Here is a 23,921-nt window from a genome sequence, read left to right as displayed (position 1 = left end):
GAATTCACTGAGTGAGGAGACGGTAATGTCGGATTCACTACACCAGTTCAAGCGGGGACTGGATGCATTTCTAGATACCAGGCAGATTTCAGCATATACTTAAAAATAGAATAAAATAGTAGGTTGATACAGGGATTTATTCTGACTGCTGGTTTCAGAGTCGGGAGGGAATTTTTCCTCAGGTGAAGATTGGCCAAATCATTTGGGGTTTTTGCCCTCCTCTGGATCAACTTTAGCAATTACAGAACTAACAGGTCGAACTTGATGGGCGCAAGTCTTTATTCGGCTTTACTAACTATGTAACATTGCTAGGCACAGCTACCTGGGAGATAAACAGTGCTTGCGGACCAGCTAGGTGTTGAGGCTGATGGTGATGCTGAGCAGCATCAGCCCTGGCTGGACTGAAATGGGAGACCACAGAAGGTCCTGGACCCATTTCAAATCCACCACCAGACTGACGCCTAACAGAGGGTATATAAAATAGATATTCAACCAGACCCAAAAAATGCCTATTAGGTATATTAGAAGATTATATGGAATTTGACCCAATTTCAATAGGGATTTCACATATTTTATTTAAAACTAGGAAACATATTGCATCCAAATGGATTAACCCCTCACCTCCAGAAATTAGTGAACGCAAAAACAGGGTAAATAATATTATCAGATTAGAAAAAGGGGTATATAAAAAATGAAACTCAATGAATAAATTTGAGAAAATATGGGGCTTATGGTTGGATACACCTGGAATGCCATCAAGGGGGTTATTGTTGGAGAGACAATGACTTATGGGAGAAGGGCAGTATTGGCGAGGTCTAATGTTTCATTGTAATGTATATTGGAATTCATTAAATGTGGTATGGGTAATATAGCACACCTATATGTGTATAGGATTATAATGTTTATTACAATATTATGGTTATATAAGAGATTTCAAGAATGTTAATTGTAAGATATAGTAATTGCAAGTTATCAGACGGTAATGGGCAAGCTGAAAGGATATATAGGAGAGATGCACGTATGTCATCCTATGGTATGTTATTTTATTATTGTATGTACTGGTTTCCTGTTTTGTAAAAAAAAAAAAACTAATGAAAAACATCTCAAAAATGTATTGGATTAAAAAAAAAGATTAGAAAAAAGGCTTCTCCCCTATGTGGGTTCTCTGGTGCCTAAGCAAATTGGATTTCTGGTTAAAACATTTTCCACATTCTGAACAGGAAAAAGGCTTCTCCCCTGTGTGAGTTCTCTTGTGACTATCAAGAATCATTTTACAATTAAAACATTTCCCACATTCTGGACAGGAAAAGGGCTTCTCCCCTGTGTGGGTTCTCTGGTGCTTAATCAAACCTGATTTGTGGTTAAAACATTTCCCACATTCAGAACAGGAGAAAGGCTTCTCCCCCGTGTGGGTTCTCTTGTGACTATCAAGATTCATTTTACGATTAAAACATTTCCCACATTCTGAACAGGAAAAGGGCTTCTCCCCTGTGTGGGTTCTCTGGTGCTTAATCAAACCCGATTTCTGGTTAAAACATTTCCCACATTCTGAACAGGAAAAGGGCTTCTCCCCTGTGTGGGTTCTCTGGTGCGTAATCAAACCTGATTTGTGGTTAAAACATTTCCCACATTCTGAACAGGAGAAAGGCTTCTCCCCTGTGTGGGTTCTCTGGTGCCTAATCAAATTGGATTTCAGGTTAAAACATTTTCCACATTCTGAACAGGAAAAAGGCTTCTCCCCTGTGTGGGTTCTCTTGTGATTATCAAGAATCATTTTACGATTAAAACATTTCCCACATTCTGAACAGGAAAAGGGCTTCTCCCCTGTGTGGGTTCTCTGGTGCTTAATCAAACCTGATTTGTGGTTAAAACATTTCCCACATTCTGAACAGGAGAAAGGCTTCTCCCCTGTGTGGGTTCTCTTGTGACTATCAAGAATCATTTTATAATTAAAACATTTCCCACATTCTGAACAGGAAAAGGGCTTCTCCCCTGTGTGGGTTCTCTGGTGCTTAATCAAACCTGATTTCTGGTTAAAACATTTCCCACATTCTGAACAGGAAAAGGGCTTCTCCCCTGTGTGGGTGCTCTTGTGTGTATCAAGATTCATTTTACGATTAAAACATTTCCCACATTCTGAACAGGAAAAGGGCTTCTCCCCTGTGTGGGTTCTCTGGTGGCTATCAAGATGATCTTTCCGGTTAAAACATTTCCCACATTCTGAACAAGAAAAAGGCTTCTCCCCTGTGTGAATTCTCTTGTGTCTATCAAGAAACTTTTTACGATTAAAACATTTCCCACATTCTGAGCATGAAAAAGGCTTCTCCCCTATGTGAAGTCTCTGGTGATCAACAAAAACTGATTTCTGATTAAAACATTTTCCACATTTGGAACAAAAAAATCTATTGTCCGCTGTGTGTATTTTTTGATGCTTAAGAATAGACTTTTCAAAGGTAAAACTATTTCCATTTTCTGAATGTGAAAATGGCTTCTTTGCTTTAGGAGCAGTTCGTTTTTTAATGCTTATTTTATTTTGATTTTCCTTAGTAGTCGGTAATGAATCAGCAGACAGGATGTGTTTCATAGAATCAGATGATTGATGTTTGCTGTGAAGGGATGATGGTATATCTGAAGTAATGGCATTCACTTCAATTGTATCCTGTGGGATCTCAAGATCGTCAGAATTAAAAATCTCCTGTCTCTCTGATCTTCTGGTACAGTCATCTGCCAAGAAAAAAAAACAATTATTAATTTTGAATAAAATGTCCCTGAAATTTATATTTTTGAACATTTCTACTTAAAATGTCTAAACAAACACATTCCTGGGCTATATGGTAATCCAGGGAAATGAAGAGATACATGCTCAAGTTTAAAAATCTATTTTATTAGACACAAATCTAAAATATAGAGGAATATTTAAAATATTTTAAATATTCCTCTGTTTTTTCGATTTGTGTCTAATAAAATAGATTTTTAAACTTGAGCATATATCTCTTCATTTCCCTGGATTAGCATGTAGCCCAGGGATGTGTTTGTTTAGATTGATTTAGAAGTGGTATGCAATCTTTATTTATTTTTCTATGGGATTCTTGTGTTAATTGTACTTAAAATGTCTGTAGAAATGGCAAGTTATTGACAGAATGACAGTTCACAGTCTAATAGAAAACCTCATAGGATGAACCAGTGGAGCGTGGTGTCCAACTGTTTGTTCATTCTGCCTCCAAAATATGGAATAAGAAGCCATCAAACAATGTTCTGTAGGCAAAAATAATAACAATAAAAACTTCTACTCATCTCACAAAAAACAAGTCCCCACTCAGGTCCATCATCTGTCAGTAGAAAAACAGAGGTTTCCACATTATTAGGCTCTTGAGAATCAACATGGCTTCCATAAATCAATCCAGTAATATCCGCTCTCCCAAAGTTAAGTTTCCCCCTCACTTCTGAGCCTTGCAGTGCGCCCAAAACAGATTTAGCATCCATGTATTTGACATTACTATAGTGAGAAGAACCCACTTAATTTACGGTGTGTGTCTCCTGGAGCACAATATGGGCACTATGGGTTGGGTAATAAAATAGCATATTTGCAATTTTCACTCTCCATCATCCACCGTGTGCTAATTTTTGGAAAGTGACTGTGAAGTCATAATAGTCACTTCTCCTATAGATTAATTCACTGAGGGTTATAATTTCCAAAATGGAGTCACTTGATGGGGATTTCTACTGCTCTGGTTTTCTGCCATTTTGTCATATTAGTGCTTCTACAAAAGGTGTGTACCATCTCCTCTGGGACATCTACTTCTCCTCCTGCTTCGACTTGTGTGACGTCTGCTTCTCTAACCAGGCACCGCCTTATTCATCTTGCAGGCAGCGCTGGTGATGGAGGAGACGTCAGAACCAGAAGCTCTGGGTGGCGCAGGCTCTGTCCACCACTAAGATTAGGGTTGCTGGGACCAGTAGTACCATCCAGTCTGGCAGTATGGGGGTGTGTGCTGTCCAGCTGGAGTAATCTGCTCCCTGCTTCAGCCATTTGGAAAGCACCGCACCCTACTAAAGCTGGAAGCATATTGCCGGAAGCTGCCAGATACAGCCTTGTTCTCCTCTGGTTCAGTCCTCTGTGCTCAGCTCCCGGCTTGTGTATTTGTTTCCTGTTGTGACCTCGGCCCATTTACTGACTACTCTTGTGTCTTCTGATTTTGTATTTTCTCTGCCCTCCTGGTTGTGACCCGGTTACCTGACTATTCTTCTTCCCATCTCACTCCACCGAATACCAGGTAACACCGTGGCCCAAGCCTAGGGGTCTCTGTGTTAGTCCAGATCCATGTAGAGGGGTTAAAGGGTGATGAGCAAAGTAATTTTTGAAATCTATAAACGGGTAGATAAGGCAAGCCTGTTCGTGGTAGCCATCTTTTGAGCTTCCAGGTGACCATAAACAGCTCCCCCGATACATTGTGTCTGCGAACTATTCCAGCAAAATCTGCATTCCTAATAGCTAAATGTCGCTCCTTCCCTTCTTAACCTGCCATGTGCCCAGACAGTAGGGTACAACCATATATAGGGTATTGTCGGATTCAAGAGAAGTTGGAAAATAATTTGTAAGGTCCATTTGTTTTCTATTAACTTTGGAATTCTTCACAAAGGATATCACCATACAAAAGTGACACACGTCAGATTTCAAAAATGGCCCTGATTAGGAACAGAAAACTGGCTGCAGGAAGGGGCTAAAGCAGAGGATTACTGAAGTCAAAAACTGTGACTATAGACAATAACACATCTACTGAAAATGATCAAACTCAACAGTCTTCATCAGAGAAAAATGAGTAACTAGTGGTGAAACCTCTCTGGGGTAATTAGAGTATGGGGCTCGGTGGCTCTTGGCAATCTAAACTATCGTATGGGACAATATTTTCTGTCAGATGAGAAGAAATATTAGACATTTAAAGTGAACTTTTTTTATAATACTGCAGAGCTGAGGTGTCTTAAATTTAGATCTCGGACATTTGGAAGAGGCAATGGAGATCTTTCTGAAAGAAAACCAGGGAGTTACAGACTCACATAAGTGAGGCAGGCTGATCCCACCACAATGAAACTATCATAGAGAGTGAAGGTGTAAAAAAAGAAAGAATATAAAAACATGTAACATCCCCAACAACAACGTATGTATGAGGGGAGAAATCCAACACTAAACTGGAGTTACACTAATTTATGGTGGACCATTGGATCTACTATGAGTCCTGACCAGAAGAGTAGAGAATGTATTAGTGCCCCCATTTCTGGAGAGATTGTGCAGTAATCTGAATTCCTTAGGATTGAAAACATAATGGAATTTATGACGTGGAGTGAATCCATGAAACCAGGGCTGGAGCCAACACATCTCCTGCAGGCGTGAATAAATGTATATTACAGCCATCAGCCACACACAGCTTAGAGATATATCATGGCACAGGTGTAATGCTTTTTGTATAGTTAATCGCGATCCTGTTTGAAGTTAATTGGTTTTAAAAGATATTGAAAAGTCAGGATAAAGGGAAACTCTGTTGTTATTGTACAGAAATTCACACTTGGCCTCACTGCACATTTAATGTTATCGATCATAAAAGTGAAGTTTGGCCAGAAAGACTGGACCTGGTCTTGTAGGGACCATATGAGCACATTCAGCAGCACAGAAGGGAGAGAAGGTAGATTCATCCAATAAGATATCAGGGTTCTAGGAAGCCAACAGCATCATTACCCTCCGCTTTCTCTTACAGGCCCATCATAATATTTTTCTTCAAGTGATTTTCTAATTTGTCAGCACATTCTACGTACGCTGTCATTTGGCTTTGTAGTTTACAGATCTGAGCAGGTAACGGTCAGCGTCTTCTAAACCCAGGGGGTAGGTGGATCCTTCAGGTTGTAAGATCTATAGAAAAGGGCTTTCACAATTTCCCAAAGTAAACTGAACATTTTCGGACGGAGGAGAATGTTGTGATCTAGATGCAAAATGGTCATCACACGATTGTGATACGACCGGACTACACCACCGATAAAGCAGCCACAGCCGGTGACTGAGAAGAATCTGTGACTTCTCTGCATTTAGTGGTCACTACTCACCTGGGTAGTCATATGTAGGAATCTCCTCTTTACACCGCTCATCACCCCTCACATATGTCTCTGTAGTATTAATATGGGTCAGATCTTCACCCTGAAACAAATATTATAAAAGTCAAAGACAGATGGAGAAGTCCCATGTATGATCAGTAGTGTTGAGCAAAACCTTCCAATATCGGGAAATATCGGATCGGATTGGATCGGACCGATACCCAAAATATATCGGATATGGCCGATTCCAATACCGGAAACCAATGCAAGTCAATGGGACACAAATATCGGAATAAAAATAAACCCTTTCTTTCCTTGTAGGTTAATTCTACATGAAGGAAAACAACTAAGAATAATGTAGAATGACATGAAAAGCCGGCAATTCATCAGCGGCATACACCGGTACCCGACAATTTAGAATAGAAAGAATAGAGCATCACACATAGATTAGATAGATAGAAACATGTCAGTCACACATATAAGAAGTACAGTGACAGTGTTGATTACTGTACTTGTCATTTAGTGTTAAAATAAAGGATATATTAAAAAAAAAATTGGTGTGGGGTTCCCCGTAATTTTAGTCTCTAGCGGAGGTTAAGCAGACGGCTGGGGCAGATGTTTGAAGCCTGGGAAGGGGGTAATACCCATGGAGCTTCCCAGGCTACTAATATCAGCCCCCAGCTGAATATCTAGCCTTTACTAGCTATTAAAATGGGGGACCCCCCCCCAAAAAAAATGACGTGGGGTCCCCCCTATTTTAATAGCTAGCAAAGGCTAGGCAGACAGCTGGGGGCTGATAATAATAGCTCAGGAAGGGTGCCATGAATATTGGCCCCCTCCCAGGCTAGAAACACCAGCCGTCAGTCGCCCCAGAAATGGCGCATCCATAGGATGCGCCAATTCTGGCACTTAGCCTCGCTCTTCCCACTGCCCTGTAGCGGTGGCAGTGGGGTAATAGGGCTGGGGTTGATGTCAGCTTATAATGCCAGCTGACATCAAGCCCAGGTTAGTAATGGAGAGGCGTCTATAAGACACCCCCATTACTAACCCCATAGCGAAACTTAAAAAAAACCCCACAAACACCCAGAATAAAGTCCTTTAATTGAAATAAAGACACAATTCTTTATTGTTCTAAATTAAACCATACCTACCATCACTCCCATTCCAGCTGAAGCCAACGATCTCCTGCAATAAAAGTAAAATAATAAAGCAACCTCATCCTTACCTTTCCATGGTTCCCACGACAGCTCCAGCTCTGCTACATTCACATGACAGGTTGGATCGCAGCCGAAAGCTGCCATCCAGCTTGCCATGCCGCAGACACTGAGAAGCTCCTCAGTGAAGCTCCTCAGTGTCTGGCTGTGACGGCATAAAGATGAGCTGAGGTCATGTCCAATGAACTCAGCTCACCTCATGCACGTCACTGACAGCATGGGAAAAATCTCCTGCGCTTGCAGTGAGCGTGAGAGAATTCTCCTGCTGAAGCGCTGAGCGCAGGAGAATTTTCCCACGCTGTCAGTGACGTGCATGAGGTGAGCTCATGTCCAATGAACTCAGCTCACCTCATGCACGTCACTGACAGAATGGGAGAATTCTCCTGCGCACAGCGCTTGAGCAGGATAATTCTCCCACGCTGGTATGGCATTGAGAGGACAGGCTGGATCACAGCTGAGCGCTGTCTTCCAGCATGCCATCCTTCAGAGACACTGCAAGCTTGCGCTCTGCAGTGTCTCTGAAGGATGGCATGCTGGATGGCAGCGCTCAGCTGTGATCCAGCCTGTCCTCTCAATGCCATCCCAGCGTGGGAGAATTCTCCTGCTCAAGAGCTGAGCACAGGAGAATTTTCCCACGCTGTCAGTGACGTGCATGAGTTGAGCTGAGTTCATTGGACATAACCTCGGCTCATCTTTATGCCGTCACAGTGAGACACTGAGGAGTGCAAGCATGCCTGCGCTTCTCAGTGTCTGTGGCATGGCAAGCTGGATGGCAGCTTTCGGCTGCGATCCAGCCTGTCATGTCAATGTAGCAGAGCTGAAGCTGTCGTGGGAACCATGGAAAGGTAAGGATGATGTTGGTTTATTATTTTACTTTTATTGCAGAAGACATTGGCTTCAGCTGGAATGGGCGTGATGGTAAGTATGGTTTAATTTAGAACATTAAAAAATTGTGTGTTTATTTCAATTAAAGGACTTTATTCTGGGTGTTGTGTTTTTTTAAATACTTTACTAGAAATTTATGGCGGTCATGTCTAATATTGGCGTGACCCCATGAATTTCAGGCTTAGGGCCAGCTGATAATGGCAAGCTGCCCTAACCCCTTTATTACCCAGTGAGCCACCGCACCAGGGCCCTGGATGAGTTGGGTACAGCGCCAGAAGATGGCACTTCTATGAACGCGCCATTTTCTGGGGTGGCTGCGGACTGCAATTTGCAGCGGGGGGGGGCAGAAAGCTTGGGCCTCCCTGCGCTGTGGATTCCAGCCCCCAGCTGCCTAGTTGTACCTGGCTGGACACAAAAATAGGGCGAAGACCCACGTTTTTTTTTTTCTAATTATTTCATGAAATTCATGAAATAATTTAAAAAAAAAGGGCTTCCCTATATTGTTGTGTCCGGCCAGGTACAAATAGGCAGCTGGTGGTTGGGGGCAGCCCGTTACTGGATGCTGTACCTGGCTGGCATACATAATTATGGCGAAGCCCACGTCAAAATTTTTGGGAAAAATAAATTAAAAAATAATAAAAACAAATAATAATTTAGGGACTGCATCTTTATTAACCCCTCACGTGGATGGCTTAATAAAGATGCAGTCCCTAAATGTGTTTTTTTTTTTTTAATTTTATTGAATTTTTCACCAAAAATTTGACGTGTCCTTCGCCATATTTTTGTGTCCAGCCAGGTACAGCAGGCAGGAACGGGCTGCCCCCAACCACCAGCTGTCTATTTGTACCTGGCCGGACACAATAATATAGGGAAGCCCTTTTTTTTAAAATTATTTCATGAATTTCATGAAATAATTAAAAACAAAAATACGTGGGGCTTCGCCCTATTTTTGTGTCCAGCCAGGTACATCTAGGCAGCTGGGGGCTGGAATCCGCAGCGCAGGGAGGCCCAAGCTTTATGCCCCCCCCCGCTGCAAATTGCAGTCCGCAGCCACCCCAGAAAATGGCGCGTTCATAGAAGCGGGTGGTGCGGTGGCTCACTGGGTAATAAAGGGGTTAGGGCCAGCTTGGCATTATCAGCTGGACCTAAGCCCGAAATTCATGGGGTCACGCCAATATTAGACATGACCGCCATAAATTTCTAGTAAAGTATTTAAAAAAACACAACACCCAGAATAAAGTCCTTTAATTGAAATAAACACACAATTTTTTAATGTTCTAAATTAAACCATACTTACCATCACGCCCATTCCAGCTGAAGCCAATGTCTTCTGCAATAAAAGTAAAATAATAAACCAACATCATCTTTACCTTTCCATGGTTCCCACGACAGCTTCAGCTCTGCTACATTGACATGACAGGCTGGATCGCAGCCGAAAGCTGCCATGCAGCTTGCCAAGCCACAGACACTGAGAAGCGCAGGCATGCTTGCGCTCCTCAGTGTCTCGCTGTGACGGCATAAAGATGAGCCGAGGTCATGTCCAATGAACTCAGCTCACCTCATGCACGTCACTGACAGCGTGGGAAAATTCTCCTGCGCTCAGCGCTTCAGCAAGAGAATTCTCTCACGCTCACTGCATGCGCAGGAGAATTTTCCAACGCTGTCAGTAACGTGCATGAGGTGAGCTGAGTTCATTGGACATGACCTCAGCTCATCTTTATGCCGTCACAGCCAGACACTGAGGAGCTTCACTGAGGAGCTTCTCAGTGTCTGCGGCATGGCAAGCTGGATGGCAGCTTTCGGCTGCGATCCAGTCTGTCATGTGAATGTAGCAGAGCTGGAGCCGTCGTGGGAACCATGGAAAGGTAAGGATGAGGTTGCTTTATTATTTTACTTTTATTGCAGGAGATCGTTGGCTTCAGCTGGAATGGGTGTGATGGTAAGTATGGTTTAATTTAGAATAAAGAATTGTGTCTTTATTTCAATTAAAGGACTTTATTCTGGGTGTTTGTGGGTTTTTTTAACTTTGACTTTGGGGTTAGTAATGGGGGTGTCTTATAGACGCCTCTCCATTACTAACCTGGGCTTGATGTCAGCAGGCATTATAAGCTGACATCAACCCCAGCCCTTTTACCCCACTGCCACCGCTACAGGGCAGTGGGAAGAGCGAGGCTAAGTGCCAGAATTGGCGCATCCTATGGATGTGCCATTTCTGGGGTGGCTGGTGTTTCTAGCCTGGGAGGGGGCCAATATTCATGGCACCCTTCCTGGGCTATTAATATCAGCCCCCAGCTGTCTGCCTAGCCTTTGCAAGCTGTTAAAATAGGGGGGTCCCCACGTCATTTTTTGGGGGGTCCCCGATTTTAATAGCTAGTAAAGGCTAGGTATTCAGCTGGGGGCTGATATTAGTAGCTTGGGAAGCTCCATGGGTATTACCCCCTTCCCAGGCTTCAAACATCTGCCCCAGCCGTCTGCTTAACCTCTGCTAGAGACTAAAATTACGGGGAACCCCACGCCAATTTTTTTTTTTAATAAATCCTTTATTTTAACACTAAATGACAAGTACAGTAATCAACACTGTCACTGTACTTCTTATATATGTGACTGACATGTTTCTATGCATCTAATCTATGTGTGATGCTCTATTCTTTCTATTCTAAATCGTCGGGTACCGATGTATGCCGCTGCTGAATTGCCGGACGGCTTTTTTAAAGAGACGGTGCATGAAAACATTATTATTTTTTTTAATAAATCCTTTAACACTAAATTACAAGTACAGTAAGCTGAGCGCTGCCATCCAGCTTGTCATCCTTCAGAGACACTGCAGAGCACAGGCATTATGGGAACTTCCGATTCCGGTATTCGATATTCTAAAAGTATCGGAACTCAGTATCGGAACTCCGATACTGCAAATATCGGTCGATACCAGATATTTCAGTATCGGAATACTCAACACTAATGATCAGCTCTAATCCTGTCATCCCCTCCGTTCTCACTACACAAATATAAAACATATAATACTGGTGGATAAAACAAGACTGAGCACAAGACCTTCACAGCCGTCTACACATCATAGGGGAGATCTCATGACATCTTCTCTGTATCTACCTGATGAACATTGAGATCTTCTTGTTTATAGTCCTGACGAAGAAGAGGACGGGGACATCTCTCTGGTGTTGTCCTCTTACTGGATAGATCTGGAGGAAACACATACAGGGACTGAATTCATTCTTTACATACAGATAATTATAGGTTGTGTGTATTTAGTCCTGTCTATTACCTGGTGATGTGAGGGACTGGGGAACCTCCATCATGATGTTCCTGTACAGATCTTTGTGTCCTTCTAAATACTCCCACTCCTCCATGGAGAAATAGACAGCGACATCCTGACACCTTATAGGAACCTGACACATACAATGATACCGTCATCCCCCCGATCCCTTCATAACGTTACTGTATAATGTCCCAGCAAGGTCACCTCTCTAGTCAGAAGCTCAATCATCTTGTAGGCGAGTTGTAGGATCTGGTCATTGATGTCCTCATGTATCAGGGGGTGAGGTGGAGGTCCTGTGATTAATCGCTGGTTATGGAGAGACACATTAATAAATCTCACTACAGACATTTCCAGAGTCCTCACCTCTCCAGTTTTGTTCACCTGTTATTCCCATAGATAAGAATAATTAAATGTGATGTCATCAGAATCTCTCACCTCTCCAGTAAGCCGGAAGAGGATCTCTAGGGTGAGATGTAATATCCTCTCCGCCATCTCCATCTTGTCCCTGTCCATATCCATCTTTGATGGGTAAATCAGGAAAATTTTCTTATATAGAAGATCTTCACTGAGAGGATCTGATATTGTAGAGACCTGAATGAGGAGAAGATAAGCCAATGGAACATCATAAAAATCCTGTGCAATAATACAACTATTGGAGATAACGAGGGGAAACATATAAGGAGATTTATTATTTGACAGTATTTCGTTTTTTCTTTACATCTAGTAATAAAACCTATATATTTTAGGCCACAGACAACAAGCAGTTTCTTCCTCAGAGTCTGCAGCTGAATACGTTTCTCATAGACTCACTGTCAGGGAAATATTGAGAAAATATTAACAATTTCTCCCAAGCCCCTCTTCCCTCTCACCTCTTCCTTATCCACCATTTGGACCAAACCAACTGTTTCCATGCAATTTAACACACACAGCAGAAGTCACTTGTAGACAAATGCAGCACAAAAGGTGCTACTGACCCACTTAACATAGGAATGCATCTCCCCTTAGCACAGACCTGGGATAGGCCGACACCTTCCAGCAGGGGCAGAGATTGAAGGAAAACTCATTTAGGCTTCAAAGGGGTTTAACACAAACTCCAGGATGTCCGGAGCTGATACGAAATAAGAAATATTGTAAGTTGTATAACTCCGCTAATAATGGGACCCATGTTTTTAGTGGCAGGGTCAGCCAAGGAACAATATGCTTATTTTATCGTAGCTGTGAGTCCCTCCGGGTAGCTGGGGTGCAAAAGTAACAAAATAACAGACAACAACTATGTCATGTGTGGTCTCTAAAGGAAGGTAAATTCATAACGGAAAAAATGGTAGAGCCAGCCCCCTTAATGTCATCCCAGGTGCTGTGTGGGCAGGTCTCCCCTTAGGCATAAAAGAATCCAAGGAGGATGGATGAGTATTCATTGCCAGGGGGGTATAGAGACTATAATAAACGGATCTTGTTCGATAACAGTCAAATCAATAAGTGAGGCGCCCCCCTCCAGCTAAACGGAATTGTCTCTGCGATCTATTACGTAAGTCTTCTTTAATCCTGTTTATATTGTGTAACTGTATATTCTGTACTGTATTGTCCCCTTTGTAAAATCCTTGTATATTTTTCATAACACTGCCTTCCTTTTGGATTAAATATAAAATGTAATAGTCCTGTTTCTTTTGCTCTGTAATCGTTCCCTCCCCCGAAGCCTTATACCCTACCAGAATGCAGGCGTCCGACCAGGCCTGTATTATATTTCAAATCTGGACGGTGGTGGCAGCGAACAATAATAATTGGGTTATCGTGAAGCTGACAGTGACCGTACGGGGGTGTATATACATATCCCAACAGAGTGACGGCAATGGTGAGAGATTGTGTGATCTTCCCGGTGTCGTCTCTTTGTGAGTTCATGACACCTTCCATAACGCTACTTCTTGTCTCATTTTCCGACAATGGAATTGGAATTAGCAATACTGCAGGAGATATTCATTACAAGTGACATGAGAAATAACTACGTCATGATGAGGCAACATCTTCTACTACGGCTCTAAAACCATATTTGGCCAGAGTCCGTCACTGACTACTGCACCACTGGCCGTCTATATGAATGTTTTCCGTCTTCTCCAGACTGTAATCTTTTATTAAGTTAGATCTCATGTCTGATTCACACACAGAAGTGTGAGGCTTTTATAAAAGCTGTTTTGTTTGCACAAACACCGTGGACAGAAATGATTTGATACTAAAGTCTACATGTACAGTGTATTATGGGGTTTACTTCTGGCCTTAGGCTTTCCTATATTACAAGAAAAAAAAAAACAGAAAAAAGCAGATATTAAAAAGTTTCAAAAGAAAACTGTCACCAACAATTCTTGTAAAAAAAAAAAACATGCAAAAAGCAGAAGACACATTGTCATTTTTTAACATGTTAAACATTTGTGTTTGTTCTTATATGAATTGTTTTGAGCACCAGAACATAGATGTACACCGCAGGGATGGCATGGGTGCGGCTGCAATAAAATCCCTGGCAGTTTAACCACTTGCTCCTGCAAAAAGCAAACATGGCATCTAAGAAGGTTTGACAGAGTTCGGCTGAATGACCTTCCTCCCCCAAGTGCTCAATAGTATGGGGCTGCCTAGTTACTATGATACTTAAATGCCTAATAATGGTGTCTGGGCCTGCAATGTACGAAAGTCTATTAGGCCGGGCCAGAGGCAGCATTCAATAAGTTACCTTTTAACGCCCCCAGACACATTAGACTAAAGCTGCATGAAAGCACTGATTTCAGGGGGGTTTGGTAAACTATATAATGTTTTTGGGGGCCTCCCAACAGATAATGTCAGGGCAGAGAAGGATCTATGATCCAGAATTTCAGAGGCTAAAATGTTTGTTCTTCCTGTAGATAATCCTCCGCTAGAGGAGTCTGGAGGCGACTCTCTCAGACCAGAGGAAAGCGGGAATATTTGTGTGTATGGGGGAGTCGGGAGAGATAACCGTCTGCCAAATGACCGATCAGGCAACACTTAGCTCATGAGTATGGGGACGTTACTATTGCACAGGTAGTGATAATACACGGCACTACAGTAGTACAGTGCATCATCTGAGCAATCAGAGGCTTCTGTGTTGTATGATCGCACTAAGGAGAGTTGTTTAAAAAAAGTTTATAAAAAAGGTTTAAAAAAAGTTTTAAAGTGAAAATATCACAGTTTTAGCAAAAATAAATATTCATCACTATAGAGAAAACATGGATATAATGGGAAAATGGAGAGGGAGGTCAGCTCACTATTTATTCAATGCACCTTGTCTGAAGATCACCACATGGAGCCGCCCTGGTCAGGGACATTTCAAGGTTCAAGTAGAGCAAGGAGGAGAGATGGATTCTCCAGCATGGTCTATATTGTTAAAACCTCACATTGAGGCTGTGTGCCCACGATGCGTTTTTCAAGCGTTTATGCTGCGGAATTTCCGCAGCGTAAACGCTTGGTAAACCTTCCCCCATGGTCTCCAATGCAAATCCGCACTTTCAATGCCCATGCTGCGTATTTTTCCGCAGCGTTTATGCTGCGCTCAAAAATACGCAGCATGTCCATTAATTTTGCGGACACGCAGCGTAATCACCGCCATTGACTTGCATTAGAACGCGCCAATTCCACATCTGTACTTGCGTAATTGGCGCGTTCTAATGTGTGGATGGTACCCAGGCCTGGAGGACAGAAGACTCTCCTCCAGACTCAGGTACCATAGAATCTGTAAATAAAAGAATTTAAAACAAAAAATAAAGATTATACTCACCTTCCGATATCCTCCGGTGTTTTGTCCACGCCGTCCGGTCTCTTGCAATGCTCGCGCTGTTGTGAAGGACCTGCCATGACGTCACTGAGTCATGTGACCCATCACATGACTCAATGATGTCACCGCAGGTCCTTCACAACAGCGCGAGCATTGCAAGAGACCGGACGCAGCAGAGATGACACCGGGAAGACATCGGAAGGTGAGTATAATCTTTTTTTTTTTATTTTTTACCATTCTTATTCTTTTTTTAACTATTACTTGGTTACAATATATAAATCCATGCCGGTTGCACGGATTTATATAGTGTGACCAACTTGTCAAGCACTTTCCAAGAGATGCTCAAAATCGCTTGGAAAACTGCTTGAAAAAACGCATGCGAAAACGCTGAAAAAAAGCTTCTCTCTGGCAGAAAAAACACATGTAAATCAGCATGCGTTTTTTTCTGCCAGAGAGAGGCAAAAACGCTCTGGATCAAATCTGCTACGTGGGCACATAGCCTTATTGTGAGTTCATAAAACTGTTGTGATGGCATACCACCAAGTGCCCGCATAGGAAACCAATGCTTATTCCTGATTTACAACATGTGAGTCTCTGTGATACTTTTATATCCTTCCCTTTCCTGGGTGTCCATTGATTACTGAGCACTTCTCAGACAATTTAACCCTGTATTGTATGGAAGAAAAAGATAATACACAAATACAACTCATACATGAGACATTCAATAAAATCACTGGAAATCAAAGACAAATACAATTAATTGCACTGTAATATTAATCCTGTCTGATGTCCATTCCCTGTGGGGCTCTAGTGTGTAAATTAAATATCCAATATGACTTTCTATTTAAGATTTTTCTTTTCATATCTCCACCTCTTAATGGTTTATAAACCTTTTCTATTCCTAATATCTGAAGGATCTGATATCCCCTTTATGTTTTTGTGAAAAGTGTCTTGAAACCACAGACAGGTTTAATGTTGTGGGATTGATTGCGTCAGATAAATGTCTTCTAATACATGTTTATAGCGGATCTGACATCCATCCCACATATTGTAGTTAACTCTCTATACACTCTATTAAGTAGATGACCCCTATAGTGGTACAACTGATGAAATTGTGTATTGCAAATTGTAGTCCTGTTAGGTTTTCTTCAAATGTGTTGGTTTTATTAACCACTTCGCACCAGAGCCTGTTTTTGCCTTCGTGACCGGGCCAATTTTTACAATTCTGACCACTGTCACTTTATGAAGTAATTACTCTGGAACGCTTCAACGGATCCCCCTGATTCTGAGAATGTTTTTTCGTGACATATTGTACTTCAGGATAGTGGTAAAATTTCTTCGATATCACTTGCGTTCATTTGTGAAAAAATCGGAAATTTGGCGAAAATTTTGAAAATTTAGCAATTTTCAAACTTTGAATTTTCATGCCTTTAAATCAGAGAGATAGATCACACAAAATAGTTAATAAATAACATTTCCCACATGTCTACTTTACATCAGCACAATTTTGGAACCAAAATTTGTTTTTGTTAGGGAGCTATAAGGGTTAAAAGTTGACCAGCGATTTCTCATTTTTCCAACAAAATTTACAAAAACATTTTTTTAGGGACCACATCATATTTGAAGTCACTTTGAGGGGTCTTTATGACAGAAAATACCCAAAAGTGACATCATTCTAAAAACTGCACTCCTCAAGGTGCTCAAAAACACATTCAATAACTTTATTAAACCCTTCAGGTGCTTCACAGGAATTTTTGGAATGTGGAAGAAAAAAATTAACATTTAACTTTTTTCACAAAAATGTTACTTTAGACCCAATTTTTTTTATTTTCACAGGGGTAACAGGAAAAAATGGACCCCAAAATTTTTTGTGCAATTTCTCTTGAGCGCGATGATACCACATATGTGAGGGAAAACCACTGTTTGGGTGCACGGCAGGGTTCGGAAGGGAAGGAGCGCCATTTGACTTTTTGAATGTAAAATTTGTTTGAATAATTAGAGGACGCCATGTTGCATTTGGGGAGCCCCTGATGTTCCTAAACAGTGGAAACCCCCCACAAGTGACACCATTTTGGAAACTAGACCCCTTAGGGAACTTATCTAGATGTGTGGTGAGCACCTTGAACCCCAAGGTGCTTCACAGAAGTTTATAATATTGAGCCGTAAAAATAAAATTTTCACATTTTTCCCACAAAAACGTTTTTCATCCCTTAATTTTGCATTATCATAAGGGTAATAGGATAAATTGCACCATGAAATTTGTTGTACAATTTCTCCTGAGTACGCCGATACCCCATATGTGGGGGAAAACCACTGCTTTGGTGTACGGCAGGGTTCGGAAGAGAAAGGAGCGCTATGTTGGCTGGGATAGGTTGCAGACACCATGTCACATTTGAAGAGTCGCTTACATGCCGAAACAGCAGGAACCCCCACAAGTGACCCCATTTTATAAACTACACCTCTCAAGGAATTTATCTAGGGAAGTAGTGAGTATTTTTTAATTTTTACATTTATACCATTGGGCAGTGAAAAAAGCCTAATTATATTTTTACCACAAAAAAATGTTTTACCCTCAGATTTTACATTTTCACACAATGGGTAAAAATGGTGCCGAAATGAGTCACACAATTTCTTCTAAAAGTGGCCATACCCCATATGTGGCTGTATCGTACCGCTCAGCCATACGGCGAGATCTGGGGGGGACGGAGTGCTATTTGACAATTGGATAACAAATTATTGTAGAATAGGCATTTGGATTTGGGAGCACAATATTTTCTGAATTTCTTTTGGGGGGCAAGGGCCATTTCGCTTCTCCAGAGCTTTTCTGCTACCAGTAACTTGGAAGTCCCTTATATTTTTAACAGATGACGGACCTGAGTGGGGACTAGCTTTTTTTGAGGACTGAGTTGAAGCTATTTATTGGGAACATTTTACGTAACATTTATCCGGTGCTCTAGGCTGAGCACTTACATCGGGGTTTCCATCTAAATTTCCAAGTGATGTAATTCAGATGAAACCCCTGCAGGATCCATTCACTGTAATGAGGCAGCAGAGTTACTCTGGACTCCGTCTGGCCTCTGTTTAGTGGTGTCCTTTTTTTCAGAAGTGCACAAAACTGTGGCCAACCGCACTTTTATGCACGCCTAAAACAAATGACACCGTGGGATCACAGGCCAGACGGCATTCACAGTGGCCTATATCTGCCTCATTACAGGGAATCTTCCGTCATGGGTTCCGTCTGAATCACGTATTTCAGAGATTTACACGGAAACTCTGGCGTGAGTGCTCAGCGCAGAGCGCAGGATAAATGTGAGCAGAGCCTTACTGCGATCTTTGGGAGACATAATAAACAAATCAGTAGCAGGTGAAGAATTGGTTTTATTTATTTTTTTACACCGTTCCTCGTGTGATATAACTGATTAGATTACTTTATTCTTCGGGTCGGTGCGATTACAGAGATACCAGATTTATATCGGGTTTTTATGACTGACAGCTGTCACACACTAAGAGACGCTTTTTTTTTTGCAAAATCTAGTTTTTGCATCACCATATTTTGAGAGCTATAATTTTTCCATATTTCGGCCGACAGAGTCATGTGACGGCTTGTTTTTTGCGGGATGAGTTGACATTTTTATTGGTACCATTTTTGGGTACGTGACATTTTTTGATCGCTTTCTATTCCATTTTTTGGGAGGTAAAATTAACAAAAACCAACAATTCAGGAATTGTTTTTTGAGGGTTTTTTTTTATGCCGTTCTGCGTGTGGTGAAAGTGATCAGGCAGCGTTATTCTTCGGGTCGGTACGTTTACAGCGATATTACACTTACTGTATATTTTTTTTATGTTTTGGCGCTTTTACACAATAAAACAATTTTATATAAAAAATATTTTTTTGCATTGCTTTATTCTGAGCGCTATAACTTTTTTATTTTTCGGCTGATGGAGCGGTATGGCGACTTTTTTGCGGAACAAGATGACGTTTTCAGCGGTACCATTTTTATTTCCATTTTGCTTTTTGATCGCATTTTTTTCCACTTTTTGTTTGGCGATATGAGGAAAAAGCATAGTTTTTTCCTCCGTTTTTTATTTATTTTTAATACGGTGTGCACAGGAGGAGTTAATTAGTGTGACAGGTTTATAGCTCGGGTTGTTTCGGACGCGGCGATACCAAATATGTGTACTTTTTTTATTTTTGCATAAATATACGGATTTATCGGTTTAATATTTTATTTATTTATTTTAATTTATTTTGTATTTTTTTTTTTAACAGTTTCAAAACATTTTTTTTTTACTTTTTTTTACATTTTTACTTAGTCCCTGTATGGGACATTAATTTTTATTTTTCTGATCGCTGATCTCATGTAATGTAATAAACATATATTACATTACATGAGATCTTCACACAGTCAGTGTGTCCTGCCAGGCTTCAGCTGCAGGCTGACACTGGCAGGACACCATATATGTCAGAGCTGGAGGCTGTCATGTGACCTCCAGCTGCCATAGCAACACAAGGTCCTGGAAGGTATCAGGGGTCTTCGGAGAGGTAAGTATACCACCTCCTCTCCTCCTGCTGTCTTCTATATGCCGCGATCACTATAGATCGCGGCATATAGAAGACAGCAAAGGGTTAACATCACTGGGACCTGATCCAATCAGGTCCCGATGATGTTCCCTGTCAGAGCTAACGCTCTGCACCGCTCTCGCCGCGCTTGCAGGACCCTGGGGGTCTTGAGCGCTGCACAGAGCCCAGGCAGCGCGGACGTTTATGTACAGTGGGCGGTCGGGAAGCGGTTAACATAGTTGCATGCTTTACAGGGTGTATGTCCACATTATATTATATATATATATTCTTTATTTTTATATAGCGCCAACATATTCCGCAGAGCTTTACATACATTATCATCGCTGTCCCCATTGGGGCTCACAATCTAAATAAAAAAAAAACCTAACCAAGGATAACCAAGTCACATTACGTTTGATATTTGTTTCTTGAAAATAACTAGTTGAAAGTTTTCCGCCAAGTGTAGAAGCCTTTTTGGATACAAAAATCAAACAAAATATGCAAAAGAATTTACAAAGTCTGGAGGATGGATCTCAGACATCAAAAAAGCTAAGTTTGAAAGAGATATCAAAGACTACGAGTCAAATTCAATTTACACATGGAAGTGAAACAAACCAAGAGCTACTGTTCTGAAATACAGGTCACACAATAAATTCAAAGGAAATAGAGGAGAGTGGAGGTCAGCTTCACAAATCCCAATGTGTCCATGGGTTCCTCTAATTATGATTCTCTGAGGACAAATCTGATGGATCAATTAAAGACAGATGGAACAAAAATAAATTCTCAAGTATTCCCCAAAATCCAGCACAAAACAACGGAGACAGGCGGGCAGAAAGCACAAACGTGCCCAGACATGTGCGTTCCACGCCGGAGTGCATCACGGTCTCCTATCTGCGAATGCGCATGTCCGGAAGCATGCGTTCCATACCGGAGCACATAATGGTTTTGGATTGCATTCCACCAACATAGGATTTTTCTATCTCTGAGATCAGCGTCATGGGAGACTAAAAACAAGTATTGCACATCCTCCCATCATGCAATAGGAATGTAGATCTACTTTATCACTACATAAGATATGGGATGATGGCCCACAGTATACTCCTAAATGGTCAAATTTGTCCCCTATTGCACAATTAGAGATACACAAGGATCACCACACTTGTTAATTAATAAATAGTATATGTGGAATAATTGCTAAGTAATAATTCTGATATAGAAGCTCAGATATCTCGATGAAGTACAACAATATGTAAACCCCATTCACAGGGAACCAAGTAGCAATGGGTAGAGTATACAATCCAAAAATATAATCCAGAATGGGGCTGTATTCACACAAAACAAGCATAAGAAATTTGCTCATTGAGTCCCTTAGGGCAGGGGTCGACAAAGTTGTTCAGAATCTAGGAGCCAGCCAAAAAATTTAGGAGCCAGAATTTTTTTTAAGCAAACTTGGTTTTTAATTTAACAAAAAAAACATTACAAACGTTATAAACAACATTTTACTTTTAAAGATAATAAATATTATATTTTGATATTTTAGATTTTAGGCAACATTCTAGTGTTTTTCACTTTGCTTTTTGTGGCCATGAACATGCCTTGTGATTTTAGAGCTGAAGTACCAGTGGTCCACAGCCTTGGCAGGATCAAACGCCTTCACAGATGGCCCATTCATGGTGATCATAAACAAGTCACTTAAACTTTCTTCTTGCATCCTTGATCTGAATTTATTTTTGACCATGTTCATCAAACTAAATCCTCTTTCACAACATGAGGTTGAGACAGGGAGCACCGCCAAAATCGACAACAGGTTTCCCAGAACTGGAAATCTCTCGGTGTTGGAGAGTGCCAAATCCAGAAGCTCACACAGTTTCTTTCCTTTTCCAAGGACCTTAAACTCATACCACTCATTGAGGAGTGAGTGAATGCATTGGTCATCACTTTCAGGTGGAGATAGCTGTTTACGAAAATGATGAGCCAATGCAGTAATCTCAACCACACCGTAGTCTTGCAATGTTGTTCCTGCTGGCCAGGCAAAGGTGTCAAACACTGCGGTGGATCTTTCAATATTTATATCACTTAGAAATCGCACTGTCAAGTATTTAACTGCATGATTAATTAAATTAGCTTTTTCCTGCTGAATTGATGCAGCTACAGTGTTGCTCAGTCCATGTAGCTGTACATTTTGAAACAGTCCTTGAAGAGATGTTCCTGAGACAAATCTGGCCTCATGTTGTTTTGGTGCATCTCTAAGTGAATTGATTGTTGAAATTGTGCTTTTCACATGCAACTCAATTGTGCTTAAAAAAAGCTCTTCCCTTTGAAATATAAGTGACAAGTTTTTAAGAATTTCCAGATAGTCCAGTAGAAAATGGAGCATGTGAACAAATTTAAAATCTGTGAGCTTTCTCAGTAAACCATGGGCAGCTGCAGAGGCACTGTCTTTTTCCGCAGCCACACTTTCTAGGTGGATTGTCACGCATTTCCAGTCTTTGACAAGTGCAGACAGAGCACCGACTTTGCTTGCTACCCATCTGACATTATGCAAGTATTGGAATTTCACAATTGTAAGCTGCAGGTTTTCTGCTACTTGCTTCAGCTGTCGCATTCTCTTAGGTGAGTATTGATAAAATTGGTAGAGTTTCTTTAAAATAGAGTCAAAATCATCAATTAATTTAGCTTGTTTTACTGAACTTAATACACTTAAGTTCAATCGGTGTGCAACACAGTGAATGCCAATTAAATGACTTATGTTTTGGCGTATTTTCTGCACCAAGCCATTTTCGGTCCCAATCATGCTGGCAGCACCATCTGTACCAATGGCAATCAAGTGACTTGAAGAAAGCCAGCCTACAAGACCAAGTGTTCTAAGTTCTTCTGTGAGCGCTTCTAAATATCCATCTGCAGTAGCCATTTCAAGAGGAGAAACAGAAAGAAATACTTCTTTGACCCTGTTGTCCTTGATGTACCTGACATACAGAATCAGTTGTTCAACCCCTGCTTTGTCAGTTGAGCCATCTAGCATCAAGCTGACATATTTTGCCTCTTTGAGCTCACTGATTAGGTTTTTCCTGATTATTTCTGCAATATGGGAAATGAATTCTTTGCATCTTTTATCGTTTGCATATTCCTGTCGCACAGCACTCCCTAATTTCTCCGTCAACTCTAGCAACCCTTCAAAATCTGTGAAAGGTCTGTTGTTTTTGGCAATATAATAGGCCACATTAAATAGAATGGTCATATGTTTAAAAATGTCTTCATCCATTTTCCTTATACAAGCAGCCAATGGAGTAGCTTCTGGAGCCAACGCTGCATGTTTAGCCTCCACACAATTTAGATGCTGGAGAGACTTTGCTGCTTTTTGAAGGTTTCAAGTTTAAAGGGTCCTGAAAATCCTTTTACGATCCTAGATGCTTGGTCAGCAATGCCAGGGAAGGAAGCACAAATCTCGCATATAGCTATACCAGTTGTATGGTCAAATTTAAGCCATGCGAGTTCTTTACACCACTCTTGCCTAAATCTCCTGGGTCCAGCAGTTTGGCAACGGCTTGTTGATGGGGACTCCTCTGCTGGTGGGTCAACTCTTGTTTCTTCAGTTACCTGTTGCCCGGCACTTTCTACCTGTTGCACTGCGCTTTCAAGAGAGGTCTTTGTAAAGAACTGTGTCATTTTCAGTTGCTTTTCATTTTCTGGTATTCTCTCTGTTGCTCTGCGCTTCATTTTTTTCCTGAACCCAGAAAAGAAAAAAAAATGTGCACTTTGCTCTGCTATGCCAATTATAACTTACACATGATCTCTTTACCCTTCTTTGTCCGAGTGGACGAGGCAGTACTCCGGCTTCGTTCTCCCAGCGGCACCCGACTTTGTTCTTCCAGCAGCACTCCGCAGTCCGCCATATAATAATGGGATACACTGTGAATATACTGCCATATAGTAACCATATAATTACAGCATATACTGTGTATATACTGCTATACCCTACTTACAAAAAGATTTAGCAATGTAGGAAACTCCATTCAGTGGTGGTCCAGCAGGATAGGGTCTCTCAGCACTTCTAGAGAAGATTAAAAATCAATCTGCCTTATTATCCATATATTTTATTTTCTAACCATAAGAAGCTTCAAATCCTTTTTTGTA

The 23,921-nt window shown here is 41.3% G+C and overlaps 1 protein-coding gene across 11 annotated transcripts in view; it reads right to left on the bottom strand.

Annotated features, from left to right (window-relative positions):
* Positions 1-210: 210 nt before the first annotated feature.
* The window catches only part of LOC141182801 (uncharacterized), a 228,216-nt gene continuing 204,505 nt past the window's right edge, over positions 211-23,921 (bottom strand). For 3 of the 11 annotated variants that reach the window (XM_073660914.1, XM_073660913.1, XM_073660915.1), the window contains exons 7-8: positions 6,094-6,184; positions 213-2,724 (exon numbers count right to left, since the gene is read on the bottom strand). In XM_073660914.1, coding sequence (XP_073517015.1) covers positions 1,133-2,724; positions 6,094-6,184 — 1,683 coding nt within the window. In that variant the 3' untranslated portion in view covers positions 213-1,132. Of the gene's footprint in view, positions 2,725-6,093; positions 6,185-11,288; positions 11,378-11,460; positions 11,585-11,658; positions 11,761-11,889; positions 12,046-23,921 lie in introns of those variants that run through there. The other 8 variants (XM_073660916.1, XM_073660912.1, XM_073660922.1 and 5 more) reach the window with 7 other exon arrangements.

Source organism: Phyllobates terribilis, unplaced genomic scaffold, assembly GCF_046119375.1.
Source record: "Phyllobates terribilis strain yellow unplaced genomic scaffold, ASM4611937v1 Scaffold_36__1_contigs__length_13169755, whole genome shotgun sequence".
Classification (NCBI taxonomy): Eukaryota; Metazoa; Chordata; class Amphibia; order Anura; family Dendrobatidae; genus Phyllobates; species Phyllobates terribilis.
Note: the sequence above shows the minus strand (reverse complement) of the source record. Positions and strands in the feature narration are given on the sequence as shown.